We start from the raw sequence: 24,136 nt of genomic DNA, 5'->3' as shown, positions 1-24,136 counted from the left end.
TCTCGGAGTGCTGGAATTACAGGCATGAGCCACCACGCCTGGCTATATCCACTTTTCCTAATCTTTGTGGTTTTATTTTTTTAGAAGCAAGCTAGATTCTTGCATCTATAAACACTGGCTATGAAGTCACCACATCTCCTGATTTAGCATTTCTCTTTCTATCTAAATATAAAGTACTTTGTTATGTGGTTTTGTACTGTGTGGTTTCCATGAATGCATTTGTCACATGGAAGCCCATTGTTATTAATTAATTTATATATTCACTTTATATCATGATCACAGCCACTTCCTTCCTCTCCTCCTGGTCTCTCTCCAGCTTCTTCCCTTATCTCCCCAACTTCTCCTCAGAAAAGGGGAGTGCCCCCACCCCAGCACATCAAGTCACATCCTCATCCACTGAGGCCAGGCAAGGCAGCCTCGATATGGGGCAGTGACCAACCATCTTAATTTGTAATGACAAGGGTAATAATGGCACAGAGTAATAGCTCTGTAGGAATTTAAAAAAATGGATCCGGAGAGATGGCTAAGCTGTTAATAGCACTTGTTGCTCTTGCAGAGGACCCAGGTTCAATTCCCAGCATCCACATAGTGGCTTATAACCATCTGTAACTCCAGTTCCAAGGGATCCAACAGGCACACAAGTAAAATGTGCATACACATAAAGTAAAGCAAATTTAAAAAAAGAGCGAAAAAATAAATAACAACACACACACACCCATGCACACTCACACAGACAGACAGACGTGCATGCGTGCACACATGAAGGAGAGATAAACCTGTTTTTGTTATGATCCCAAGTGTGGGATCATAATGGTCTTGAGAGAACAGGTGAGGTTAATCCACTAGAAGACAAACCACCTCATGCAGGAGCTTGATTGTTGCCAGCTGAAAAGATCCCATGAGCAGACTCTGGGAGGAGATATATAAAGGAGCCCAGAATTGGAGGCGGGCCCTTTTGGAGACTTGGGATAGTTTTGGCTGTTCATCGCTCCACTTTGAGACACTCCTAGAGAGAACCACTCGAGGGAAGGCTTCAGGGCTCCGGCTCCTGCTGAGGTTCCGGGTTCTGGTTACTCCAGGTTCCAGCAGAAGAAATCCTGCTGACTACGCCAGGAGAATCGTTCCTTGGAACTGATATTCTTATGGTTTTGTTATTCTTTAATCTTCTTTTCCTATTGTTTCGGTTAGTCGTGTTATAAGGGACATACGCTCGGTTAATAAGTTCATAATAAAATATATTGGTTAAGAAAACTGAACCTACACACACACACACACACACACACACACACACACACACCAAACCTTAATCTTTAGGGTATCAATGCATGAACAAAAGTATTGGCTTATAGTGTTTCAATATCACAAGACCAAACTTTAGGCCATATACATTTCCACATCTGCTTTTAGTCATAGGCTCACTTAAAGTTTTAATAATTGTGTTTAATAAATATAGGCTCAGAGAACATTGTAAATCATTTACAAGGAATTACTTAAGTGGTTTTTTTCTTTTGGAGTAATAGATGGTCACATGGGGGGAGGTACAGTTAGTTAGTGTGCAATAATGCACAGGGCCATCCACGAGGAGAGGTGAGCATGTAAGTCAGAATTAAGAATTTGCTTTAAAGGGCTATCAGGCACATGGCAGGGGATCTAAAGCCCACTGCGTACCCCGTTAGTTTTCCTATGTTTTTCAGCTGCCCGGTGTTCACGTAGGTTCATTCATGAGAACTGTCTGATGCTGTGGGCAAAAGAGAGGATGAGAGACTGCCTGGTGACTTCAGACCACGGAGTATGAGACGTAAGTGGCCCAGACTCCTGCTCAGTGCATGGAGAGCTGCAGCTCTGGAGCATTACCGAACCCTCATCTGCACTCGTGGGAATGACAAAATAAACCGTGGTATTAAGTCACTGAGACCCTGAGTCTGATATTATAACTTTAGTCTAGCTGAGTGTGTTCTACAGTCATGTTTGTAAAAGGTTTCAGTTGTTGGTTTTTTTTTTGACACGGGGTCTCTCTCTATAGCTCTGGCTTCCCTGGAACTCACTATGTAGACCAGGCTAGCCTCAAACTCACAGAAATCTCTGCCTTGCAAATTTTGGGATTAAAGGCAGGTGTCACCATGCCTGGCTGTAAAATATTATTGATCATGGCCCGCAATAAGACATATATTTTACATATGGGCCAGTATACATGCTTAGGCAGGCAGGAATACAGATACATGACTGTAACACACACATACACACACACACACACACACACACACACACACACACACACACACACACACACATCCAGGGAGCAGGCACTTTAGGAAACAGAACTTACTATAGATGATTGAGCTATTTCTCCTGCTAGAAGTCCTGGTATTGACTACCTACACTGAATTTATAGCCCACTCCCAAATGTAACCAGAGTCTCAGAAATGCTGCTGTTAAACGTAATTTGCATGTGACTTATCGGCTAATTACTCATCTGTCACGCATATTTACTAAAGCTGGCTTTTAAGTTCTGTCTTTGGGTCCTATGCTGGGTGGAAGTGTTTTTGTATAAGATACAGCACATCCCACATGTTTTCTGGAAGGTAGATTTTATTGTTGAGCCTCCTAATTTACAATATATATATATATATATATTTAAATTTACTTAAAAATTTTATCGCAGGAAGAAACAATGTTAACCTGATTGTTATTCACTTGCTTTCAGTTTTTTTTAAAATAAATAACTATCTCTTGTATTAGAATCAGGGGCATCATAAAACGCCACTACCTAGACATAGTTTGTGTTAACACTGATGCCGAAAATGAAGAGACCAAATATTTATATTTAGCACTATATATCTTTATATACTCCATACCCATATCCAAACTTGCCATTTCTATTAAGAAGCGGATAAGTTTCTCTCTAACTTCATAAATTATACCACAAGTGTGAAAATACGGACAACTATTTTTAGATTTCTGCTGCTTATATAAGACATTTAATGTTTGTACAGACAGCTTCAAAATTACAGAGGTGCCATATGGGAAGAGATGAACAGACATTTCACCTGAGTCTCCACCGGCCTTCTACTCAGCCGGAGTCATTTTGATATTTTCTGAATACTCTTTTAGAGATGTATATAGGGTCTGTTTCTTCAATGAATACAGAATACACACATATTTAGGTATATGTGTGTATGTACATTTATACAAGTATATATACACACATATACACACATATATAGTCTACATATGTATATATATTTCTGTGTGCATTTATGCATACATGCACACATAATGTCCTTTGGTTTATTTCCAGACCATTAATGTGAAATGAATTTTCAATGATTACCATTTTTTTTCCTGAAATCTAAGGTGCTTTAAAAAGACCTTTGCAAGAAGTAATAAATTTATTTTAAAAATCATAAATGTTATTACACTCAAAAGCATGACACAGGGAAAGTTACAAGGTGTCAGAGAAGATAAAATTCATGTTGTCTGTATGGGGCAAAGAGAATGAAGCAAGCTTGCCACCCTCAGGAATGGAAGGTCAGTGATGGCCGGCATGGGCAAGGGAACTCCAGGCTTTGTGCACACTTTGGGGAAGGGAGGGTGAGAGTGTGGGGTGGGGGTGGGTGACTGCACACTGAGATTTGATGGAGAAGCCAATCCTTGGGTGGGGACAGGAAGTGACAAGGGTTACTTTGGTAATGACTGGGAATGAAGCGGTGTCTGATGTCTTTTCAGGTTGTCAGCCGTCACCTTAGGGAGGCTTGCTAGAGAGTCTCATGGGTTTCTGAGTTGCCAAAGTGACAACATGTGCTTTCTTAAAAGAGATGTCTCTTGCTCCCTTCTGCCTTCAAATCATGGGGAGTGAATGATGTGGCATGTTTCTCTCTCAATGGAACAAGCTCCTTGCAACCAGAGGTCCACATGAATATGGCCACGTATGTCCCCCGATGTGCCCCCTTCATCCACTGGCCTCTTCTGGGACAGTGACCCATTTCCCCAACATATCAATGAAATTGGAGCTTAAGGGAGGGAGGTATTGCACTCTAGTGATACTTTTGGGAAATCAAAGCCCAGGTAGGTGTGGGCAAAGCTGTCAAAAGCAAACCAAAACGTAAGAGAAACAAAACAAAACAAAACAACTCTTGCCTCTTGGTTGTGTCATCAAGGAGGTCAGAAACCACCAGGGGGAAAGCAAGGCTCCTATTTCTAAAGCTAGTCAAGTGCTCCTTGCCAGACACCTGCTAGACCTACCTTGTAGTTTCTCTCTTGAATGGCTGGGTAAAGAGTACCAGAAAGTTGAGGGTGTGTGGATGAACTTTATGTAACAGGCATTTTAGGTGTTTCAGTGGATTCTACCCTAACTTAGAGCAACAGCTGGTGACAGTAGAGCCATGCGTCTCAGTTTGATGTCATCTTGGCAGAATCCAGGGAACATAATTTGGGTATTGGTAGTAGATTTTTCAGTGAGCATGCCTTTTGAATTTCTTCACCCAGCCCAGTGTTTAGGGCTTCCTAGGGATAGCATCTTTCTCATCATGTACCCCAATTTACATCCTTGACTAGTCTTGCTTAATTTAAGCCACTATCCCCCAACCCCTTACCCCCGTGCTAGAACTGTGGAGTTGACACTCTGTCAGCTTTCATTTCTGTGCTATGTGACAGCACCTCGGCTGAGACCACAGATGTTCTTGGCTCTCCAAGTGTGGCTTTTTAGGCGCACTCCTTTCTCTTCTTAGATATAACAAAAAAAAAAAAAAAAAAAAAAAAAAAAAAAAAAAAAAAAAAAAAATTGAGGGCAAAACTGTCCCGGTTTTGTTTGTAGTATATCACCCACTTACATGACAGAAATAAAGGTCCAGTCAACACATAGGACACAGATGTTGGTAGGAACACTATATTTGGGCTACAGAATAAAAACGACTGCTTCCATTGTAGTGAAAATAATCATTGACAGTGAGCAAAGCTGCAGACCAGGCTGGGATTGCTTGTGTGTGTGTGTGTGTGTGTGTGTTGGGGGGGGGGGTAACAGGAATTTCTGGGTGGCTGGTGCCTGCCAGAACTGTGGAGCAAGGACAGAGGCAGAAACAGGGAGGAGTTGGAGGTGAAGGATGGAGCCATGGCCCTAGTTCTTCCCCAGGATGCTCTGCAGACTTCGGGCCACAGCTTCATCCAGCTCTTCCTCCAACTCTTGCTTCTTGGACATGGCGAGCTTAGACTGGTAATCCCTCACCACCTGATCGATGTACGGGGCACTCTGTGTGCCATGCAGCATGAGGGTCCACTCCTTCAGCAACCCTTTCTGTGGCGTACTGCCCACAAACCCCAGCTCCAGGGTCCAGGTCCCTCGGGCATCCTCCCCCCAGGTGTGGGTGGTCATGAAAGGCCACTTGTCAAAGCCCACCTTGGAGTCGTCATCTCTTGGACGCCGGCTCAGCAAAATGGACTTGGTGCCCATGGGGGAGGTCATGTTGATGTTCAGGTCCCCTCTCCTGGTCGCATTGACTGTGATGACAGCCTGGACATGCTCGAGGTAGCGGACAAAGTTTTCTTTCCCCTCGCATGCATTTGTTTGGAGGGTCAGTACCAACTTGCCGGTGGGTGGTATTTTCCTGAGGACAGAGAGAGGAGGAAATCTGGTAAGAGAATATTTGGTGTACATGCCGTGAGACGCACATACACGACACCATCCCGTAGCAGAAAGAGACCATGCTTTGGGGTCAGTTATTGAGGTCGACCTGGGTTTTGATTTTCATATCAGCTGTGTGTGGATCTGAGCATGGAACGTTCCCGCTAAAGGGGATGCAGCCGCTGTTGGTGTCCTTCTCACATCTCCTAAGTGCCCTCTGAGTCACCTGCCATTACAGATCTCACGTGGCCTGGCTACTTCCCCAGCTTCTCCTTCCTTCACATCACGGGAATCTGCCCAGTCTATGTGGAGGACACCTACAGGTGCCAGGGATTTAATTCCTCAGGGAGAGCCCTCTACCAATAACTGAGAGAATGTCTTCAGCATCCCTGCTTCTTACCAGGGTGACTCAGTGTCCCAAACTAGCAAGGTCTTGTCTTAGGGCTTAACATTAGGAGCAATTCAGATGGAGGAAAGAATTTACAATGAGCTATTTTTTTTTTTTATAAAAGAACATTTAAAAGTTATTCTTTGACAACTTTATATACAATGTATCTTGATCATTTCTACCCCTCTAATTCCCCACCTCACTCTCCCTAGGCCCCCAACACGGCCTCCGTTTTATTTTCATGCATTAAAAAAGAAACCCACAGCCGGGCGTGGTGGCGCATGCCTCTAATCCCAGCACTTGGGAGGCAGAGGCAGGTGGATCGCTCTGAGTTCGAGGCCAGCCTGGTCTACAAAGTGAGTCCAGGACAGCTAAGGCTACACAGAGAAACCCTGTCTCAAAAAACCAAAAAGAAAAGAAAAAAAGAAACCCACTAAGCTCAATTAATGCTCCCTGTACACTCATAGGTGTGGGGCGTCCACTGGAGCATGGGTAACCTACCAGTGGCCACACCCTGAAGAAAAATGAGGTTTCTTCCCTGAGCAGCCATCAGTTGCTAGAAACTATTCAGCCAGGGGTGGAGCCCCACAGACATCTCTCTTGTCTTTGCTGTTCACGGCTCCATCTTGTGCAGATTGTGTACGCTGACCACAGCTACTGTGAGTTCATGAATGCAATGGCAAGGCCAGAAAGCAGCACCTCACACCACTCTTCCCTATCCTCTGGGCCTTACAGTCTTTTTGTCTCCTCTTCCATAATGTGTTCTGAGTCTCGGGGATTTTGCATAATGTCCCATTTAGGGCTGGGCACGTGAGAGTCACTTATTCTCAGTGCATTGTCCAGTTGTGAGCCTCTGCATTAATGGCTAGCTGCCCGTTGCAAGAAAGAGTTTCCACAGTGCTTTTCTTTTAAAGTGCTAAGTACCTTGAATGGGAGCTACTGCTGATTTAATTAACGCTTCCTACAGACTCAATAATTCTCATTGCAGATGCTTGGGACCAGAGGCACTTTAGATTTGGAATATTGGAATTTGTGCTTATGCATAGTGAGATATTTTGGAGATGGAAGACAAGCCTTAAGAGAGAATTCATGTACGTTTCATATCCTTATTTGTCACCCTGAAGGTCATCATAAATGCTATTCTTATTTATGCAGTGACGTTTTTACCAGAATCCGCCACATGAGAGCCAGTGTGAGATTTTACACTTATGATATCATATTGAATCTTGGAGCATGTTTGATTCTTACATTAGGGAGGCTCAACTGTTCTACCACTAAAAATGCTGAAGTTGGTTTAATTCATTCTAGTGAAAGATTAGATGATTTTGAGGGTGTATTTGGCCAGAGTTGGAGACCCTGGGAGGCCAGCCCAGGCAATCTCTATGCCACCTCTCCTTACAGCATACCTTCTCCCTGGAGAATGTCTTTGAATACAAAGCTCTGAGCTCCGGGCCCTAGACACAAACTACGTGAGAGGACCGCATGGTGTGTTGGAAGGACTGCAGAGTCTGGGAACACACTTACTTGCATTATAATTTAGTTTCTACACTTACAGGTTGTAAGAGATCAGAAAATTATGTATGGATTTGAAATGTGGCTGTTGTGGTCGGGCCTTGTGAATAATGACTGTGTAAAAGCACCAACCACAGTGCCTGACTCCTAGTGCCTCTTAGGGCTGGCTCTTCCCTGACTCCTTGTCTGTGGAATAGCCTCCCTCTACATGACTCTACAGTTAGAGCTCCAAATAGCACATATTCATTTGTTTTTAAAGGAACAATAGTTATTTTAAAAACATGTCTTACATAACACATCTACAAAAAGATGCTCTTTATTCACAACCAGCTTGGTGCCAAGCAAGTATTATCTCTGGGACCAAGATCACAAGCCTGAGAGGGTTTCCACAAGCACACAGTGTGTTTGGTTAATACCGACATACTCTCCTGAGCCAAGTGACAGGACCTAGCATCTCCTAGGAGACAAGCCTCCAGGCACACGTGTGAGGGGCTATTTAGGCTCAGGTCAGCCTCTGACCTTGACTGTGAGGGAGTATATTGCTTCCGTTCATTGCTGTGGGTGCGGCTATTCTTTGAATGGGGACCCTGGACTGTATCATTGTAAGCTGCATTGGGCCAAACTCAAGATACAGGCACACTGTGGCTGAAGGATTTCCATAGATGACGTAAGTGCCTGCTCAGGAGCCCATCCCTTCTCCAGGGGAGTGAGCCTCAGCTGCTGAGTACTCTCTGCTGCTCCTGGGTCTGGAGTACTTTCCTTGGGGGCCGAAGATGCTGGGCCGGAATAAATACATGTATTATGTCAGCACATACTACCCCTTTCAAAGTGGGGACCTCTGTTTGGTGCCACTGATAGTCCAGAGCCCCAGTAGGTCACATGACAGGTAACTTTCCATCCCCTGGAATTCTGTTGCCACTCAGTGTAGAAGAGCCGATTGGATTGATAGCTAGGCTCTTCAGCACAGTGTCTGAGGCCTGTTGACTGTGTTCGTATCGTAGTTGGCTCTAGGGAACATTCCATTTTGTAAGTTCAATAATCCTGGTTCCTTTCATTCCTGGACTTGGGAATTCAGAAGGATTGCTGGGAGTTTGAGACCAACAGGAGCAAGTAGAAAGTCAGTCGCCATATCAAAAGATGTAATCAAACAAACAGAAGCCACTGAGAAGTTCTCGTAGAGAGATCTACGTTGGCGTTGCCTTGGCATTTAGAGTGCAGAGATCAGCTGTCCACAGATGCTGCCCTGTCTGCTTCTCCTAGACCCTGCTCCACCCCACCTAGGGCAGACATTAGAGACAGAGACAAAGGGAGAAGTCGCAGCAAGGTGACAAAGACGGCAAAGACACAGGCCAGCTGCTTCCTTCCTCAGAAGGGACAGCATCTCCTTGCTTGAGATGGGACACTGTGCACGTGTGAGAGTGGGTACAGGGAGAGATGGAGGGGAGCGAGTAAAAACATTGGAAGGTCATTACACATTTGGAAAACGGAAAGACAGACCGGGGTGGGAACAGACATATAGAGTTTTGCTAAGAATCACAAAATCGCCTTGAAGCCTTGGAGATTGGAATGTGTATAAGGGATCGGAACGCCATGACTGGGGAGTACGGCTTATTTGGGGCCATGGAGGAAATTCCTGCTCCACAAACTCTCCTGATCCCCATGTTATAAAAACTGCTTACTACACAGGAGCAGGGGTCCCCCAAAGAGGACATGCTTATTTGGGTTGTTCTGGAGCACAAGCTGCACACACTGTGGGATGACTGTATTTCCCAGGGGTTTCTTATTTACTTAGTTTTTTTTTTTTCCTTTTCCCATTTGTATTTTGATTTGCTACAGTGGCTGCATCTTGTTTTCTTAGGAAAAAAAAAAAAAAAAGAAAGAAAGAAAACAGGGAAAAGTTAATTCTGAAGGAAAAACAAGTTCTGTGCTTAGGAAGAATTAGCTCAGAAGAAGTTAAAATAAGAGGTGGCTGTGCAAGATGCACTCTGAGTGCCACAGAGTGCCCGTTCTTAGTGAACTGCCTTCAACATGCACACTCAGCAAGACACTTCAGAGCAGCTGACCTTTATATGAGGAGACGCACAAAAGCCTAACACTCAAGTGCTAGAGAGAAAGCCTTAGGGGTTTCGGGGGGCAGCTCATATCTTTATCCTGTTGTCTATTGCAATAAGCATGCAGTCAGCTGACTCCTGCCTAGAAGCAGGTATTTCCCAGAATGCTCTCGTTCAATGGACCCTCTACTGTGTCATTTTGATTGTTTCGTTAGTCACAGAGTACAGGGTTGCCTTTGTGAGAACTCCCTAGTGGCGTGTCCATTTGGGGGTTCCTCTCCTGCATGCAACAGGGTCAAGTGCCTGATGACCCTCACAGGAAGACGCTGTGGGTGGGGCAGTGCTGTGCTAAGCTGCACAGCTGTTACAGGGCAAAGCACACTGTTTTCACTCCCCTCGGAGCCACTTCTGGAGCGGATGTCAGGGTTGAACACATTTCCCGCCCCCAGGGACACAGATGGAACATGCACTCAGCTAGAGGAGCTGCAGCAACAATTTCCTTGGGGTTCACAGAGGGTGGGGGGTGTGAGTGGCCTGAGCTCAGCGCTCCCTTCCGTGCAGGTGATGGGGCAGTGGAGTTCATTCTGTTCTTTGCACATGGCTGGCACAGCCAGTCACAGCCGGTCACAGCCGGTCACAGCCGGTTTGGTCTTCCCTTTGATCCTCCTTGAGCACCCTTCACTGACTCTCTTGATAAAGTTCTTTAGAAAATTGCTTTTCAAATTGACTCCTTCTCCGGGAAGATAAACGCTGAGGAAACCCATACACCTGACAATCACCGCTCTTAGAACTCTCTCCACCCTATGTGCTGCTCCTGTGCTGCCTGAGTGATGCAGAAAGTGGCGGTGGTGGAAGCTGTCCGTTCCTACGTCCTTGGAAGTGATTCCGGGTCATTAGGGTCTTCTCTGCCAAGTGGTGCACTGTTCACCAACCTCTCCCGTTCAGTTTCTGAGTTCTCTGAAACCATGATGATCTGCTGTCTGTGTGTGAGGCACGAGCAATGACGGTCCAGCCACACAAGGGAGGCCCGAGGCCATAGCATGGACTGGCCGGGCACGCTGCTAGCCTCAGGTCCTGAACACTCTGCGTGGAGTTGATGCTATCAGGTTGCCATGTCCTGTTCTGTTGGCCCTGTTCAGCAGCTCTCCTGTGAGGAGGAACTGCCACACGAGCCGTAGGGCTGTGCATTAGGCACTGGATGCCGGTGGCTACCTCTGCATAAATTATTTGGAATCATAGCGAAGGGAAACTGCAGTTACTCTGTTGCACTTTTAGCATCTCTATTGCTTGATAGCCATCTACTCTTATTTTGGATGGTACAGATTTCAAATTTTCCAAGAAATTCTTCTAAACTACCAAGAGACATAGTGGGCAAGACTTTAGTGACCGACTTCATGTACAGTTAATTTTGCTGACTAGGGCTGACTAGAGCCTTAAATGTCACAGGCAGTGCATCTGGTGTTGTCTGTTCAGCTACTCCAGAGGACAGTGGATACTCCACAGTGACAGAGCTTCTGCAATGGCAGTTATGGGTTTTGGGAGACTACTCTATAGGCAGGTGTTCAAAGTCTTCAGGAAACTTCTTGTTGGAAGATTTCCCCAGGCATCACCTCCTTCAGTGCAGAATCACTGCGACACCTAAGGCCCTGCATGACCTTCCCTCGAATCCAGTCTTGGCCACTCAGTAGCTATAGCTATCATTATGTCATCAAGTCAGCCTCTGGTCCTGACCCATGAAGACACCACTGAGCTTTCAGCAGGACAGCCACATGGCCTGATACAGGCCACGAGGGCATAGAATGTCATTTGGTAAATGAATTAAGGTCAGAATCCTATAGTGAAAAGAGCCTTGGCCTTGGCCAGTCCTTTAGTCCTGGTTTGGTCTTCCTCAACCTTGCACATATTTCTGATGCTTTTTCTACATCTCAGCTTCCTTGTCTGTAAAAGGAACTGTGCTAGAACACACTTTCCAGCCTAGAACTGACTAAATACAATGTGTGTAGGAGCTTCCAGGAAGTTTTTCAGGTAGCCACTTTTAGCATCTCTATCTGTGGTGATACAATTTTATGAAAAGATCTCTTCTATTCTAAGAGACCGAAACTTTTTACTGGACTTTAGAGCCAAGTTAGGGCTACAACCCAAGGTCAAGTAAGATTTAGCCTGATGTTCTGCTGTGTGCTCAGCCTGTCTGTTTAACCTTTAAGAAAATAGTGGAACAACCAATATCACTTGCCTTGGATTTCCCACGTAATTTGCTTTTTTCAATTTAAGCTAATGGATAGCTTTAATCTTAAATTATTTACCTTTCTATGCCCTGGCCCAGAGAGCAATGCATGCATGTTATGATAATTATTTGTTGAAAACAGCAAGCAGGTCAAAAGCAACTGTATCCGACAAATGTCTGTAATAATGTTGGAAGCAGAGAAGATGCTGTTTGATGGGGCATGCTTCCAGTGCTGAATGCACTGGGACTAGTTGAAGCAAATATTTGAATCCCTTGTAAAACTGTTAAAAGTTTCTATAAAGTATTCCTCATTCCTTCCTTATGTCGTATTGTTATTAGTAAACATAGACCAAAGCCCTTTGCTTGGGACAGTTAGACACCAGGCCTGCCTAGGCACACACACAGAAGTAGGCACAGGCGCAGGCACAGGCTCAGGCACAGGCACAGGCGCAGGCACACGCACAGGCACAGGCACAGGCACACGCACACGCGCACACACACACACACACACACACACACACAGTCACAGACACAGCCAGACACACACACAGTCACAGACACACACACAGCGAGACACAGCCAGCCAGGCACAGACATAGACGCAGTCACAGACACAGCCAGCCACACACACAGTCACAGACACACACACAGCCAGACACAGTCAGGCAGGCACAGACATAGACACAGTCACAGACACAGCCAGACAGACACAGACACAGCCAGACAGACACAGAAACAGACACAGCCAGACACACACACACACAGTCACAGACACACACACAGCCAGACACAGCCAGCCAGACACAGCCAGCCAGGCACAGACATAGACACAGTCACAGACACAGCCAGACAGACAGAGACACAGACAGAGACACAGACACAGACACAGATACAGACACAGACACAGCCAGACACAGCCAGCCAGACACAGTCACAGACACATACAGACACAGATGCAGCCAGACACAGCCAGACAGACACAGCCACAGACACAGCCAGACACAGCCACATCCATGACAGGCCACTAACTATAAACAATAGATGAATAAAAGTCACAGGGAGAGAACTAGAGAATTCAAACCTGTGCTTGCTCTTGGTCAGATCTATCCAAGGGGAAGTGCTGTCTTTTTTTTTTTTCTTAATAAACACTGATGAATTTTGGTGCCTCTGATGCTGTCTTTAATGCAATTAGCTGATGCAAGATCTGTAACATTGCTTGGGGCTTATTCTTTTAGATTATCATGGGACCCGGCCTGAATCTTTGCTTTCCTATGCCTTATGAAATCATGGAATGGTTTTTGGGGAAAGTGTGGGGGATCTGCAAGGATGAGTTTCTTGGAACTCAGTGAGTAGACAGGGAGATGCTTATCCAGGAGGATGTTTACCCATGAGAGGATGCTCACCAAGGACTGTTCACGTAGGGAGAATGCTCATCCACGGTGGCATGCCCATTTAGGGAGGTTGCTCATCAGCGGGAGGATGCTTACCTATGGGAGGATGCCTGCTCACAGGAGGATTTCCTCCCCACCCCACGAGAATATGCTACTTCATTGGAGGATGGACATCCAAACCTTTCATAGAGCACAAATCGGAATTCACAAGGAACCAGAGAATGATTTCTTCCTGAGTTTTAAGAGGTTAGTATCTTATTTTTTTCTAAAGTGTGAATTAGGAGTGTTTGAAATCATGGATGAAAGGAAGAGGCAAAGCTACAATCATTAAGTGCCCACCATGTGCCAGCTTTATACTGTGTGTCACTAGCACATCTCAGAAGCCTGGTAAGGAGAGAGGCACTGGTTCCGTCATACTGGTAAGGAATAAAAGAAGATCTCCTTCTGGAGCCCACAGAATCCAAGACGTGTGTGCACTCACATGGAAAGGAAACCCTGCATCCTGACTTCCACTAACATGTAAGGGGAGCTTTGCTTCTGTCTGGTTCATGAACACAGGGCCTGACACAGAATGGCCTTTGCAATTTCTCATACCTTGTTGTGAGGGCTTTTCATATCTTATATTGCATACACCTCACAATGACCTTTTTAAAAGACAGGATCTTGTTGTGTAACTAGGCTTTGTAATTCTCCTTCCTCAGTCTCTCCAGTGCTGAGATCTCAGGTGCGTGGCACTATGCCTGGCTTTGCAGCGGCATTTTCTTCCCCCGATCATTGTTCTGAAATTATTGTATACAACAGATGCACACAATAAGTTAGATGACATCAGAACTTTCTGTTTAATTTGTTTATAGGAAAGAACATGCAATTTTAAAAAAAATCACAGATTGACTTTTAAAAACACTGTAGTGTTTTCATGAAAGTTGACTTTCTCTGTAACCTTTTACATATTCTTTTTTTTGTTTTGTTTTGTTTTTCAAGACAGGGTTTCTCTGTGTAGCCTTGGCTGTCCTGGACTCGCTTTGTAGACCAGGCTATCCTTGAACTCACAGTGATCCGCCTGCCTCTTTGTCTCCTGAGTGCTGGGATTAAAGGCATGCGCCACCATGCCCGGCCTACATATTCTTTAATAAGTTCAAAAACATTATATTGGGATGGGGTTTGCAGATTCCATAATGCCAAAGGGGCCAGATCACAAAGACTGGAAATTGGCAAAATAGAGGCTCAGGAAATTCAAAAGCTCAGCAGAGAGGTCTAAATTGGTGAAGTCCAGATTTGAATTCAGGTCTGGGTACCTGACTGCAGCAGCCGCAGGTCATCCAAGACCAACAGGAAGCAGGAGAGGATAGAATCCTGGTATGAATAGGTCTCATTAATCTTAAATGATCATCAGAAAAGGCAGGAGTGGAAGGTGCTTGAAGGGACGGTGGGGTGGATTTAAATGACATTACTCCACAGGGGTGAATTCCCACAGTGGAAAACTCAGCCGTGAGAGCGAATGAGCGACTGCTACATGCAGCAATGGAGATGCGTCTCATCGCCTTAATGTTGAGCAAAATAAATCAGATGCAGAAGCACCTATGCTGTCTGATTTTAGCTAAATGAAAGAACAGGCAGAACTAATCTACAGTGAGAGGGATAAGAATAATGGCTGTAGGTGGCGGTGTGTCCTGACTGAAAGGGAGCACAAGGACATTTCCAGGTGGGTGGCATCTACCACCTTTTGTGGGTGACAGTTCCCCAGTAGCATAGATTCGTTAAAACTCAAACAAGATTGATGCCATGGGACACACCTGCAATCCCAGCACCCTGGAGGCTGAGGCAGGAGGATTGCAATATCAAGTCAGCCTATACTACACTGCGAGATCTTAACTCTGCTCCCCACAAACAAATACTTACATTCTGTGATTTTCGTGGTATGTATGGAATACAGAAATTATTAGCTTCATATTACGGGCGGACCAATAAGAATAGAAATTAAATAAAGAAGTCTCTTTACTGACCAGTTCTCCTGTCACCCAGGGGACATGGGATGGAGAGTACCTATACTTGACACAATCAGTGCCTCCTGTGTAGGTAACACACTCGGACTCCCCTAAATCACAGCCCACCTCATGCAGAATAAAATGAAGCCCTTCCCTTGTCCCACAGATAAATGAACAATAGTGCTAGTCCCACATTGGATAAGATTTCAACATTCATAACAAACTACAAGCATACACTGAAAGTGGTCAGATTTCACACATACAATTTTCTACCTAAGACTATAGATATGAAAGAGAACACAATACGTGTTCCATTAATATTAAATGTAGAATAGGCAAAACACTCTAGGGAGTTAGAATAGTGATTGCTCTTGGGGAGACGATGATGGAAGAGATTATGGGATGCCTCTAGTATCTTGGCTATGCTTTACTACTGATATGCATGCTTGCTGTATTGTTTTATTGATCCATGTACCTAAAAGTAATGCTTGATCCCTCTGCAGCTGTGTATCTCTATAGCTTTGCCCTCAAGTTGGTTGTCCCGAGTGAAATGTCCCAGGTAGTTCCCAGCATGGAAGGGGCCCTGGTATTATCGCCGGCTGGGTACCTTCCACATGTGGCAGAAGAAGCACCACTCCTACTTACTCGGGATTCTGCACGGAGCCTCCCACACAATGGAATCTCTCAGGGACAGTCTTCCAGTCTTTAGCCATTTTCACCATGGCACCTGCGTCAAGGACTCCATAGCCGAAGAGGTGGTTGAATTCCAGGCCGACCCCGTTCCGCCGCCACTGATGGACTTCGTCGTGAAGCTGGTTCCGCTTGGAGGTGAGCACGGTCAGGTGCTGCATGTCTCTCCAGGTCAGATCCAGGCTGGTTATGGGAGGTAGAGGACACAGGGCAAGGAAGGAAGAGACAAAATGGCCAAGGTGAGTGACAGGGACATGTCCCCTTAGGAGATTTTGGAACATGTGTGAACTTTTAACTCAAGGCATGCACGTACTATCTAGAACCATTGTAGATGTCAATTAAAAATATTGTTGCTGTTCATATTTTTAAAATGTACTTCTAAGAGAATTTTGCACGTGCATTGGAGTGGGTAAGATAAAATAGATTGGTAATACCAAGTATTGACAAAGACGTGGCACAATTAGGACTCATAGACTTTGCTGATCATGTGTGTAGGTCATTAGGCTATATTACTAAGGTTGTCCATGTGTGTGGAATAGCCTGCTAATGCCATTCTTAGATATGTATCTGGCAAAATGTGCAATATTCAGCAGATACGTACAATAGACTCTTTGTAGCTCTAATTTACAGTTCTCATAAATGCTCATCCTAGTAGGATGAAATTTTGAGATATGACTTGTGGAATGTGGCATGCTATAACAAAATGAAAATTAGTCAATTATGATGATGTCTAATCAAATGTAGAGATACATATGCATGCGTATTTAATTTCTGAGACAGGGTCTCATGTAACTTAGACAGACTTTAAAATCTCTGTGCAGCTGATGACGACCTTGATTCTCCTGCCTCTGCCTCCTAAGTACTGGGATTATAGGCATGTGCCACACCACATCTGGTTCATGTGGCACTAGGGATTGGACTCAAGGATGTGTGTATGCTTGGCAACCTCTCGGGCCTGCTGTGGGTGAATCTTACCAACATAATACTAAATTAAAGGAGGCAGGCAGAGAAGAAAACGCTGTGACTGAGATAGGGTTGATTGTATCTGTGAGGGATGTGTCTTGGAAGCTTGGTCTGCAGTGGGTCATTGCTGGAAGATGGTGGGAGCTGTAGGAGATTTTGTGGGCATGGAGGGGAGTGGACCATTCAGAGCACTGCCCTTTGGGAGCATTAATAGAGTTCTTATGGGCTCTGGTTAGCTCTAGAGAAAGGTGATTACAAAAGGCCAAGTACAGCCCTTCACCATTCTTTGGCTTCCTGTTTAGTCATGTGATTCCTTCCTCAACCACGTGGTCCTTCCATGACCTATCAGAGTAGCCTCCACCAGAGGCCAAACTGCGGGGGCACCACTTGGTCTTGGTCTATCAGTTCCAAATCCTCTTTTCTTTATTAAGTACTCAGCACCAGGCATTTTATTATAGCAAGGGGGAAATGAACTGATATAGGGGACATACTATATGATCCCATTTGTCTAAAGCACAAAACCAGAAACAACTGATTTATGCTGCTGGGATGGATTAGGTTAGTTTTGGGAGTCATGACTGAAGGGGAATTGGGGGTGTGCCTCCTGGTGTTTGCAGTGCATGGCTTCTTAATCTGGATGCTCACCCTCTGATGTTCTCCACGTCGGAAATGAAGCTGTCACTTTAAGGCCGGGGCAATACCTTCAGCATGTGTGTATGCCCAAAGTGACACAGGCCCCTGACGATGCTCACTGTGGTCTTTGGAAGCCAGCGTCCATTATTGCTCAGTGTCAGTTTTTAACAGTGCAAGTCATGACTTATTAGTGAATCAGAAAGTCAGTTTGCTGTACCAGCAATCTACCTGGGCTTCAGGTTAAAAAATCTCCCTGGGGGCACTCAAAATCCCTCCACTCAGTCCCCATCCAAGGCAAACTAAGTCATGGTCTTGGGAGATGCTAACATCCCATAGTATTCTAATAGTCAAGACTGAGATCCAGGCCATCCTGGCACTTAAGGGACAGTGGGAGGATGACTGAAGTTTGAGAACCGTTTGGGATACATTGTGTGAATGTCTCAAAACTTAATAATATTGCTAAAGAAGATTGGAACAGGAAAGAAAGACTGTGCACAGACGTAAAAGGATATGGTTATTTCCATGAAACATTTGGGGTTGGTGTGTTGGGCTGTAATGCAGAATTAACTTTTTTTTTTTTTTTTTTTTTTTTTAGAATTAACTTTTTTACTGAGGGTCATGGTGGGAAAGGGTGACCCTGAGAGCTACTGTTCTCTTCGGAAGCCAAGCAATCAAAAAGACAAGGGTTCTTTTAAGAATCGAAAGGACAAACAGTGGAAAGGACAAAGAATGACATAACCTCTCTGGCATAATTTCAACACAGTTGAAGCACATTGGTGTGAAACCCTGAGCCAGAGCCAAAGTGCTTTACAGACACTGCCCCGTGGCTTCCAGGGGGAAGGTTCAAAGGCAGGCCAATGCCTTCGGGAAGATTGTGAGCACATCTGGCCCACCCAGAAGCTCACTGTGGCTAACTGCCCTAGGCTTTTCTACAAAATGGGATTCTGAGTTTACAAATCTGAGAAGTATTGACAAAGGAGAATCTGAGGGACCCAAGTGCTGGGCAGCAGGTGGAGGCAGCAGGTGGAGGCTGCAGGTGGAGGTGGCAGGTGGAGGCTGCAGGTGAAGGAGGCAGGTGGAGGCAGCAGGTGGAGGCTGCAGGTGGAGGCTGCAGGTGGAGGCTGCAGGTGGAGGAGGCAGGTGGAGGGCCTTTTGTGTCCATGACACAAAGGAGGTGTGCTCCCAGAATCTGTGGAGGTCCATCTCACAAGCTCCTCTGAAGTTCTCCTCGTGTGTGTGTGTATGTGTGTGTGTGTGTGTGTGTGTGTGTGTGTGTGTGTGTGTGTGTGTGTGTGTGTGAAGCAGAACAGAACACTTCTTACTTCCGAGATAAATGGGAACAGTCTAGACTCATTCATTCTGTGTGTGGCATTGGCTGGGTTAGCTCTTTGTGTACCTCTGTTGAGTAAAACTGGGTCCCTCACAATTGCCCGTCTGAAAAGTTTCAGGATTGATAGTTCTACAATTGATACTGCTCTACAAAATAGATATTTCACTAACTTGCCCTAAGCTTTAACCCTACTGTATCAGCCCAAGACTTGCAGGCAGCAGCTATTAAATAATGGCAGAATAAAACTGCAGAATGTCCGCAGTATTAAAGGCTGTGTTGGAGGTCATAGAATAACTAATGTGACACACTCTTCACTGTTCTGCGGAACAGTTGGGACACTAGGTCACATGTATGTGACGAGGTACAGCGCATGCTATATTCCATGCATTGTCTATTGGGTATCTGTCACATCCAGGCACTCGTCTTCACAGAGCCGATAGATTAGGGGCAGGTGGGCAACCCCATAGTGCAACAGTGAGAGTTGTGTTTGCCTGAATCCCAAGTTTCTGCATTAAGCCTTGTCCAGTGAGGTTGAAAGGCTGAAGGGAGACACTTATCTGGGTTTGTGTCTGAGTGAGCAAAGCCAGCTTAGGTCCCAGGATCTGCTCAGACCCTGTGATGATTGCTTTCAGCTATTGATAGCGCCTATGGTTTGTCAGTAAGACTTGTTTTTGGGCTTGTCTGTCCTTCACAGTCAAGTTTTGAGCAGTGTTCCACTCATGCTGCACTAAATTTACACCTAACATTTGTTGAAAAAAAAAAAATCAACGTTTAGACAGAGAAGGGGAGAATGAATGTTTGCCTCTTTTGTCAGTTTTTGTTTTTTGAGCCAGGGTCTCTCTACAGAGCCCAGGCTGGCCTCACATTCCATATTACCCTGCCGAAGTCTCCTGAGAGCCGGGCGTTACAGCTTGTAACAAACACTGCGCCTCCTCAACTCTGACTTCCTTTGCAGATCAGTGTATACACTGCATATGTGGAGAGAGACAAGCAAGTCTGCCTGGAGGCTGCTGATGCTAGAAACTGCGGCTACCTAGCAGCTTCTGGCAAGGATGGCAACTTAACTCGCCCACCTGGGAAGCCTGAATCCCACTTCTCACTAGTTTCTGGCTGGGCCATGCTCTGAACTCCCCATATAACCCGTGTGCACAGCAGCATCGTTTCAGGAGGGCAAGACACACTCCTTGAATATAAGTCCCTGCCTCTGATTTCTCAGAGAAGGTAAGCAGCGCCCCGACAGGAATTGCCACTGAGCTTAAATCTGAGCTCCACCCAGGAGGAGCCTCACATGGCCTCTCCATGGGCTGTTAGAACACAGAAAACAAACCCTTATTTGTCACCTGATGGGCTTCCTAATCAAGCCTGCTTCTTGTACTATTTTGCACAGCTTCACCTGCTTAGTCTTGGTGCGAAGAAGTGGATCCATCTCATACAGAAACAACCTCCGTCACTGTTCCTGCATTTAGCTGGCCAAGGGCATTGTGGGTATAATAGCTTTGTAACTCACAGAAGATAAAGGGAGATTCTATGAGGGAAGAACCATTCTTTGTGTTGTATTTTGGTGTGTAAACAAGTTGCTGATTTGTATTGTAGGTGGCGCAGCCTTCTACCGTTTCAGGTATATAGGTTTATGGTATATGCATATGACCGTGTGTCATTTAAGGACCATGAGGTGTTTAAAAATGCCTGGCTGAGTTCATTGGCCCTGACTTTCTAGGCTCTCACAGCCACGCCTGTCTCTGTGGGCACCTGGTATGTGGGTGGAGAGGCACACAGCTCTTCAGAGCTGACCTCTAGTTCTGAGGTGAAACATACTTAGCCTCTAAAGCCAGTGCAAACACGCCAGCTGCCTCAGGAGCAGCTGCAGAGGTCCCAGAATGCCTCAGAGTACAGTTGCCGTACAAGTCTGTTGTGGCCTGGAAGAGAAGATACCGAGTAATAAGTAAACAAACCACACAGTTTGAACCCTAGACCATGAGGCTCAGAGGAGCATCTATTTATCTTATTTAAACTATCCTGATAGTCCACAGTGGGTTGGGATGCACTGAGCTTGGCTTTTGGACTCATCTTCATGAGTCCATCATGAGATACCATGACTCGTATTAGCATTTCTGCTTTCTTCCAGAAGGAAAGGTGGTAGTCCCTAAGTGGGAAGACTAAATGTCTGAAGTCTTCTGAGGAAGGGCAGGTTATTCAAAACAAATGTTCCTCTCATTTTAAAACATACGAAGAGATACTGAGACATGCCAAGAAACCCTAGTGTGTGCTGGTCACCTCCCCAACTTTATTCAGGGGAGACACAGATACCTGAGTGTTAAAATACTTTTTAATGAGAACAATTTTATTTCAATATTTGTGAGAGCAGTGGTTTTCATTGAGAGCATGTATAAAACACAGACATTCTTTTTCTACAGCAGTGGTTCTCAACCTGTGGGTAGTGGCCCTCTTAGGGGTAAGCATATCACATATTTACCTTACTATTTGTAACAGTAACAAAATTACAGTCATGAAGTAGCAACAAAAATAATGTGATGGTTGGGTGTTACCACAACATGAGGAATTGTATTTAAGGTTGCAGCATTAGGAAGGTTGAGAACCACTACTCTAGAGGGTTCTCAAGAGAGATTTTTAAAAATTAAAAGTATTTTTGAGACAGAGTTCCTCTGTGTAGCCCTGGCTGTCCTGGAACTAACTCCCTTTGTAGACCAGGCTGGCCTTGAACTCAGTGATCAATTTCCCCCTGCTTCCCAAGTGCTGGGATTAAAGGTGTGCACCACCACTACCACCTGGCAAAGATAGCCTATTATTTTGAGGAATAAAGGATTGGGAAGATTTAAAGTTGTCTATTAGGAAAATTACAATATTAAAAAAAAAGGCCCTTCCCAAGCAAGTACAGCAAGGGCCATATGTAAGGGCCGAAGACAAAGATCTCATCACTTGGGGCCTTTGGGCAAGCAGCCATGCTTCCAGAAGGCAGAGTGAGGGTCCACCAACAGAACAGGATGAAGCCTGCTCTCCTCTGTTCCCTTCTGCTGGGCTGAAGTCCCATTCTGCTTGGGAGGAGCTGGCATATCCTTTCCCCCAATTTCAGGAGGGCCACAGAAGAATGAGCAGTTGACAGAGCTCTGCCTCTTCCTTCTCTTGCTCACCCGTGAGGCTGACTGTGTGGTCAAGGCTGATAGCCCAGAGGAAAGAGAGCATGGGTTTAAAACACTAATGGTAATAGTGACTTTGTTCTGAAATCTTGCCTTCTTCTGTGGGGGTGGGGGAGTCTCAATGGCAGTGGGAGGCAGGTCAGGGTGTGGCTTATCCATGACTTTGAATCATATGCAGAATATCTGGCTTGGAGGACTGAGGAAAGACTGGAATGTGAGCACAGCAAGCAGAGAGGAAGACACCCTCGAAGTGGTCCTGTGCTCTTCAGGGGAGGAGAAGTTTTCTATTACACCTGCTTGGCCTGGAAGGAAGATAATTTCCTCAAGGGGAGAGAGAGACACACAGAGAAACAAAGAGAGAGAGAGAGAGAGAGGCACACACACACAGAGACAAAGAGAGAGACAGAGAGACAGAGGAGAGAGGTAAGAGAGAAAGAACGAGAGAATTAGAGAGAGATGGGTAAAGGGAAGATGCTTTCCTGGGGAGGGAGGAAGAGAGGGAGAGAGAGGGAAAGAGAGACAGAGGAAAGAGGTAATGAGAGAATTAGAGAGACAGTAAAGGGAAGATGGTTTCCTGGGGGTGGGGAGGAGAGAGAGAGAGAGAGAGAGAGAGAGTGAGAGAGAGAGAGAGCGAGAGAGGAGAGAGAGGGAGAGAGGAGAGAGAGAGAGAGAGAGAGAGAGAGAGAGAGAGAGAGAGAGAGAGAGAGAGAGACTAAATGAGCTTACCCCATGAATCTTAATTTGTGTTTTAAAAATTATGAATCTGTTTTATAATATAATGAAATCACCCTTCTTCCCCTGAGAAAATATATAACCGTGATCACCTTTAAGAGGTTTAAGGAACCCTGTAAGTGCACCCATGGATGCTTTTATTATTATTTTGCTGTACTGGGGATCCAACCCAGGCTTGTGTATATGTTAAGGCAAGAGTTCTACCCTCAGCAGCCTCATTCCTAGCCTGATTGCATTTCTTTTCCTTTCTTTCTTTCTTTCTTTTTTTTAATTTGTTTTTTCCCCCTCTGAGACGGCATTTCTCTGTGTAATAGACTCATTATGTACATCAGGCTGGCCTTGAACTCATGAAGATCCGCCTGCCTCTGCTTCCCAAGTGCTGGGATTAAAAGTGTGCGCCACCACACCCAGCTCTAGTGGTGTTTCTTAGTGTTGTAACACAGGGGTGCCTTCTTGGGGCCTGTGGTGTGACATGATGCCTCAGTTCTTATGATTAGTTTTATTCTCATAAATGACATCCCAGGGAAACTTACTGATAAACCAGAGATCATCATCACTTGTATGCCAGAACAAGACATTACACAAGGAAATCTATGGAAAATGAAGCCACAGTGGCTAGGTCTCCACCTTGGTACAGCACAATCAGACATGGAGAAAGTGGATTGTTTCCTCAGAAGCTGTGCTACCTCATGAAGAGAAGGGAGTGGGAGACCAGCCTGTCACAGAGGGGGCCCTGGCCACAAGGAAACTGATCAGGAAGTGGCTTGCACTTACCACACCGGCCTCAGGATTCCTCTTCCTGCCGTTGCTGAAGGTGGATGCTAAGGTGGACGAACAGCTCTCGTCATACAGAGCGGTCCTGCCGTCGTTGATGGCTGAATTGATGGAGATGGTCCACATGCTTGAAGCATAGCCGTCACAGTTGCAGTCATCATAGCTGCCACCGTCCCCAGAGGCCCACACATAGATGCTGCCTTTGCCCCCACGGCCCTGGTAGGGGAAGGAAGACACGGTGCTAAGTCCAACATTGAGGGGCCAGGAAATGGAAGGGTTCTAGCCTGTGGGTGGGGGAGGTCTTCCTGCCCAGGTAAGGTCCTGGCCTAGGCAGGGTCAAGATTTGAACTAATGCAACTATGCAATCAAATAACTGTCTTCATTTTATCTGGCTGGAAATTATTCTTCTCATAGGAGATAGTAAGAATATTTTTTTTTGCCCAAGAATGGTATAATATAAAGTCACCAGAACTTATAATTGTAGATAAGAATAGCAGGTTAACAAAAGCTGGATGTATCACCTTAAAATTTACCAATAAAATAAAAATTTAAAAGTCTTAAAATTTACCAAAGAACTGATATTTTAAAAAGCTGTAAAGGTAATGTGTGCCCATTGGAAAAAGTATCAAAGTATGTAAAAGAAGAAAAAAAATAAAAGGAAAAAAAGTTCAAAGTGTATGGAAAAGAACAG

The 24,136-nt window shown here is 45.2% G+C and overlaps 1 protein-coding gene across 1 annotated transcript in view; it reads right to left on the bottom strand.

The window, feature by feature from the left end:
* Positions 1 to 4,869: 4,869 nt before the first annotated feature.
* LOC127188484 (neuroendocrine convertase 2) overlaps positions 4,870 to 24,136 on the bottom strand; it is a 166,983-nt gene continuing 147,716 nt past the window's right edge. The window contains exons 9-12 of the mRNA XM_051144929.1: positions 23,446 to 23,661; positions 20,600 to 20,700; positions 15,814 to 16,041; positions 4,870 to 5,600 (exon numbers count right to left, since the gene is read on the bottom strand). Coding sequence (XP_051000886.1) covers positions 5,114 to 5,600; positions 15,814 to 16,041; positions 20,600 to 20,700; positions 23,446 to 23,661 — 1,032 coding nt within the window. The 3' untranslated portion in view covers positions 4,870 to 5,113. The remainder of the gene's footprint in view (positions 5,601 to 15,813; positions 16,042 to 20,599; positions 20,701 to 23,445; positions 23,662 to 24,136) is intronic.

The sequence above is a fragment of the Acomys russatus genome, chromosome 4, assembly GCF_903995435.1.
Source record: "Acomys russatus chromosome 4, mAcoRus1.1, whole genome shotgun sequence".
NCBI lineage: Eukaryota > Metazoa > Chordata > Mammalia > Rodentia > Muridae > Acomys > Acomys russatus.
Note: the sequence above shows the minus strand (reverse complement) of the source record. Positions and strands in the feature narration are given on the sequence as shown.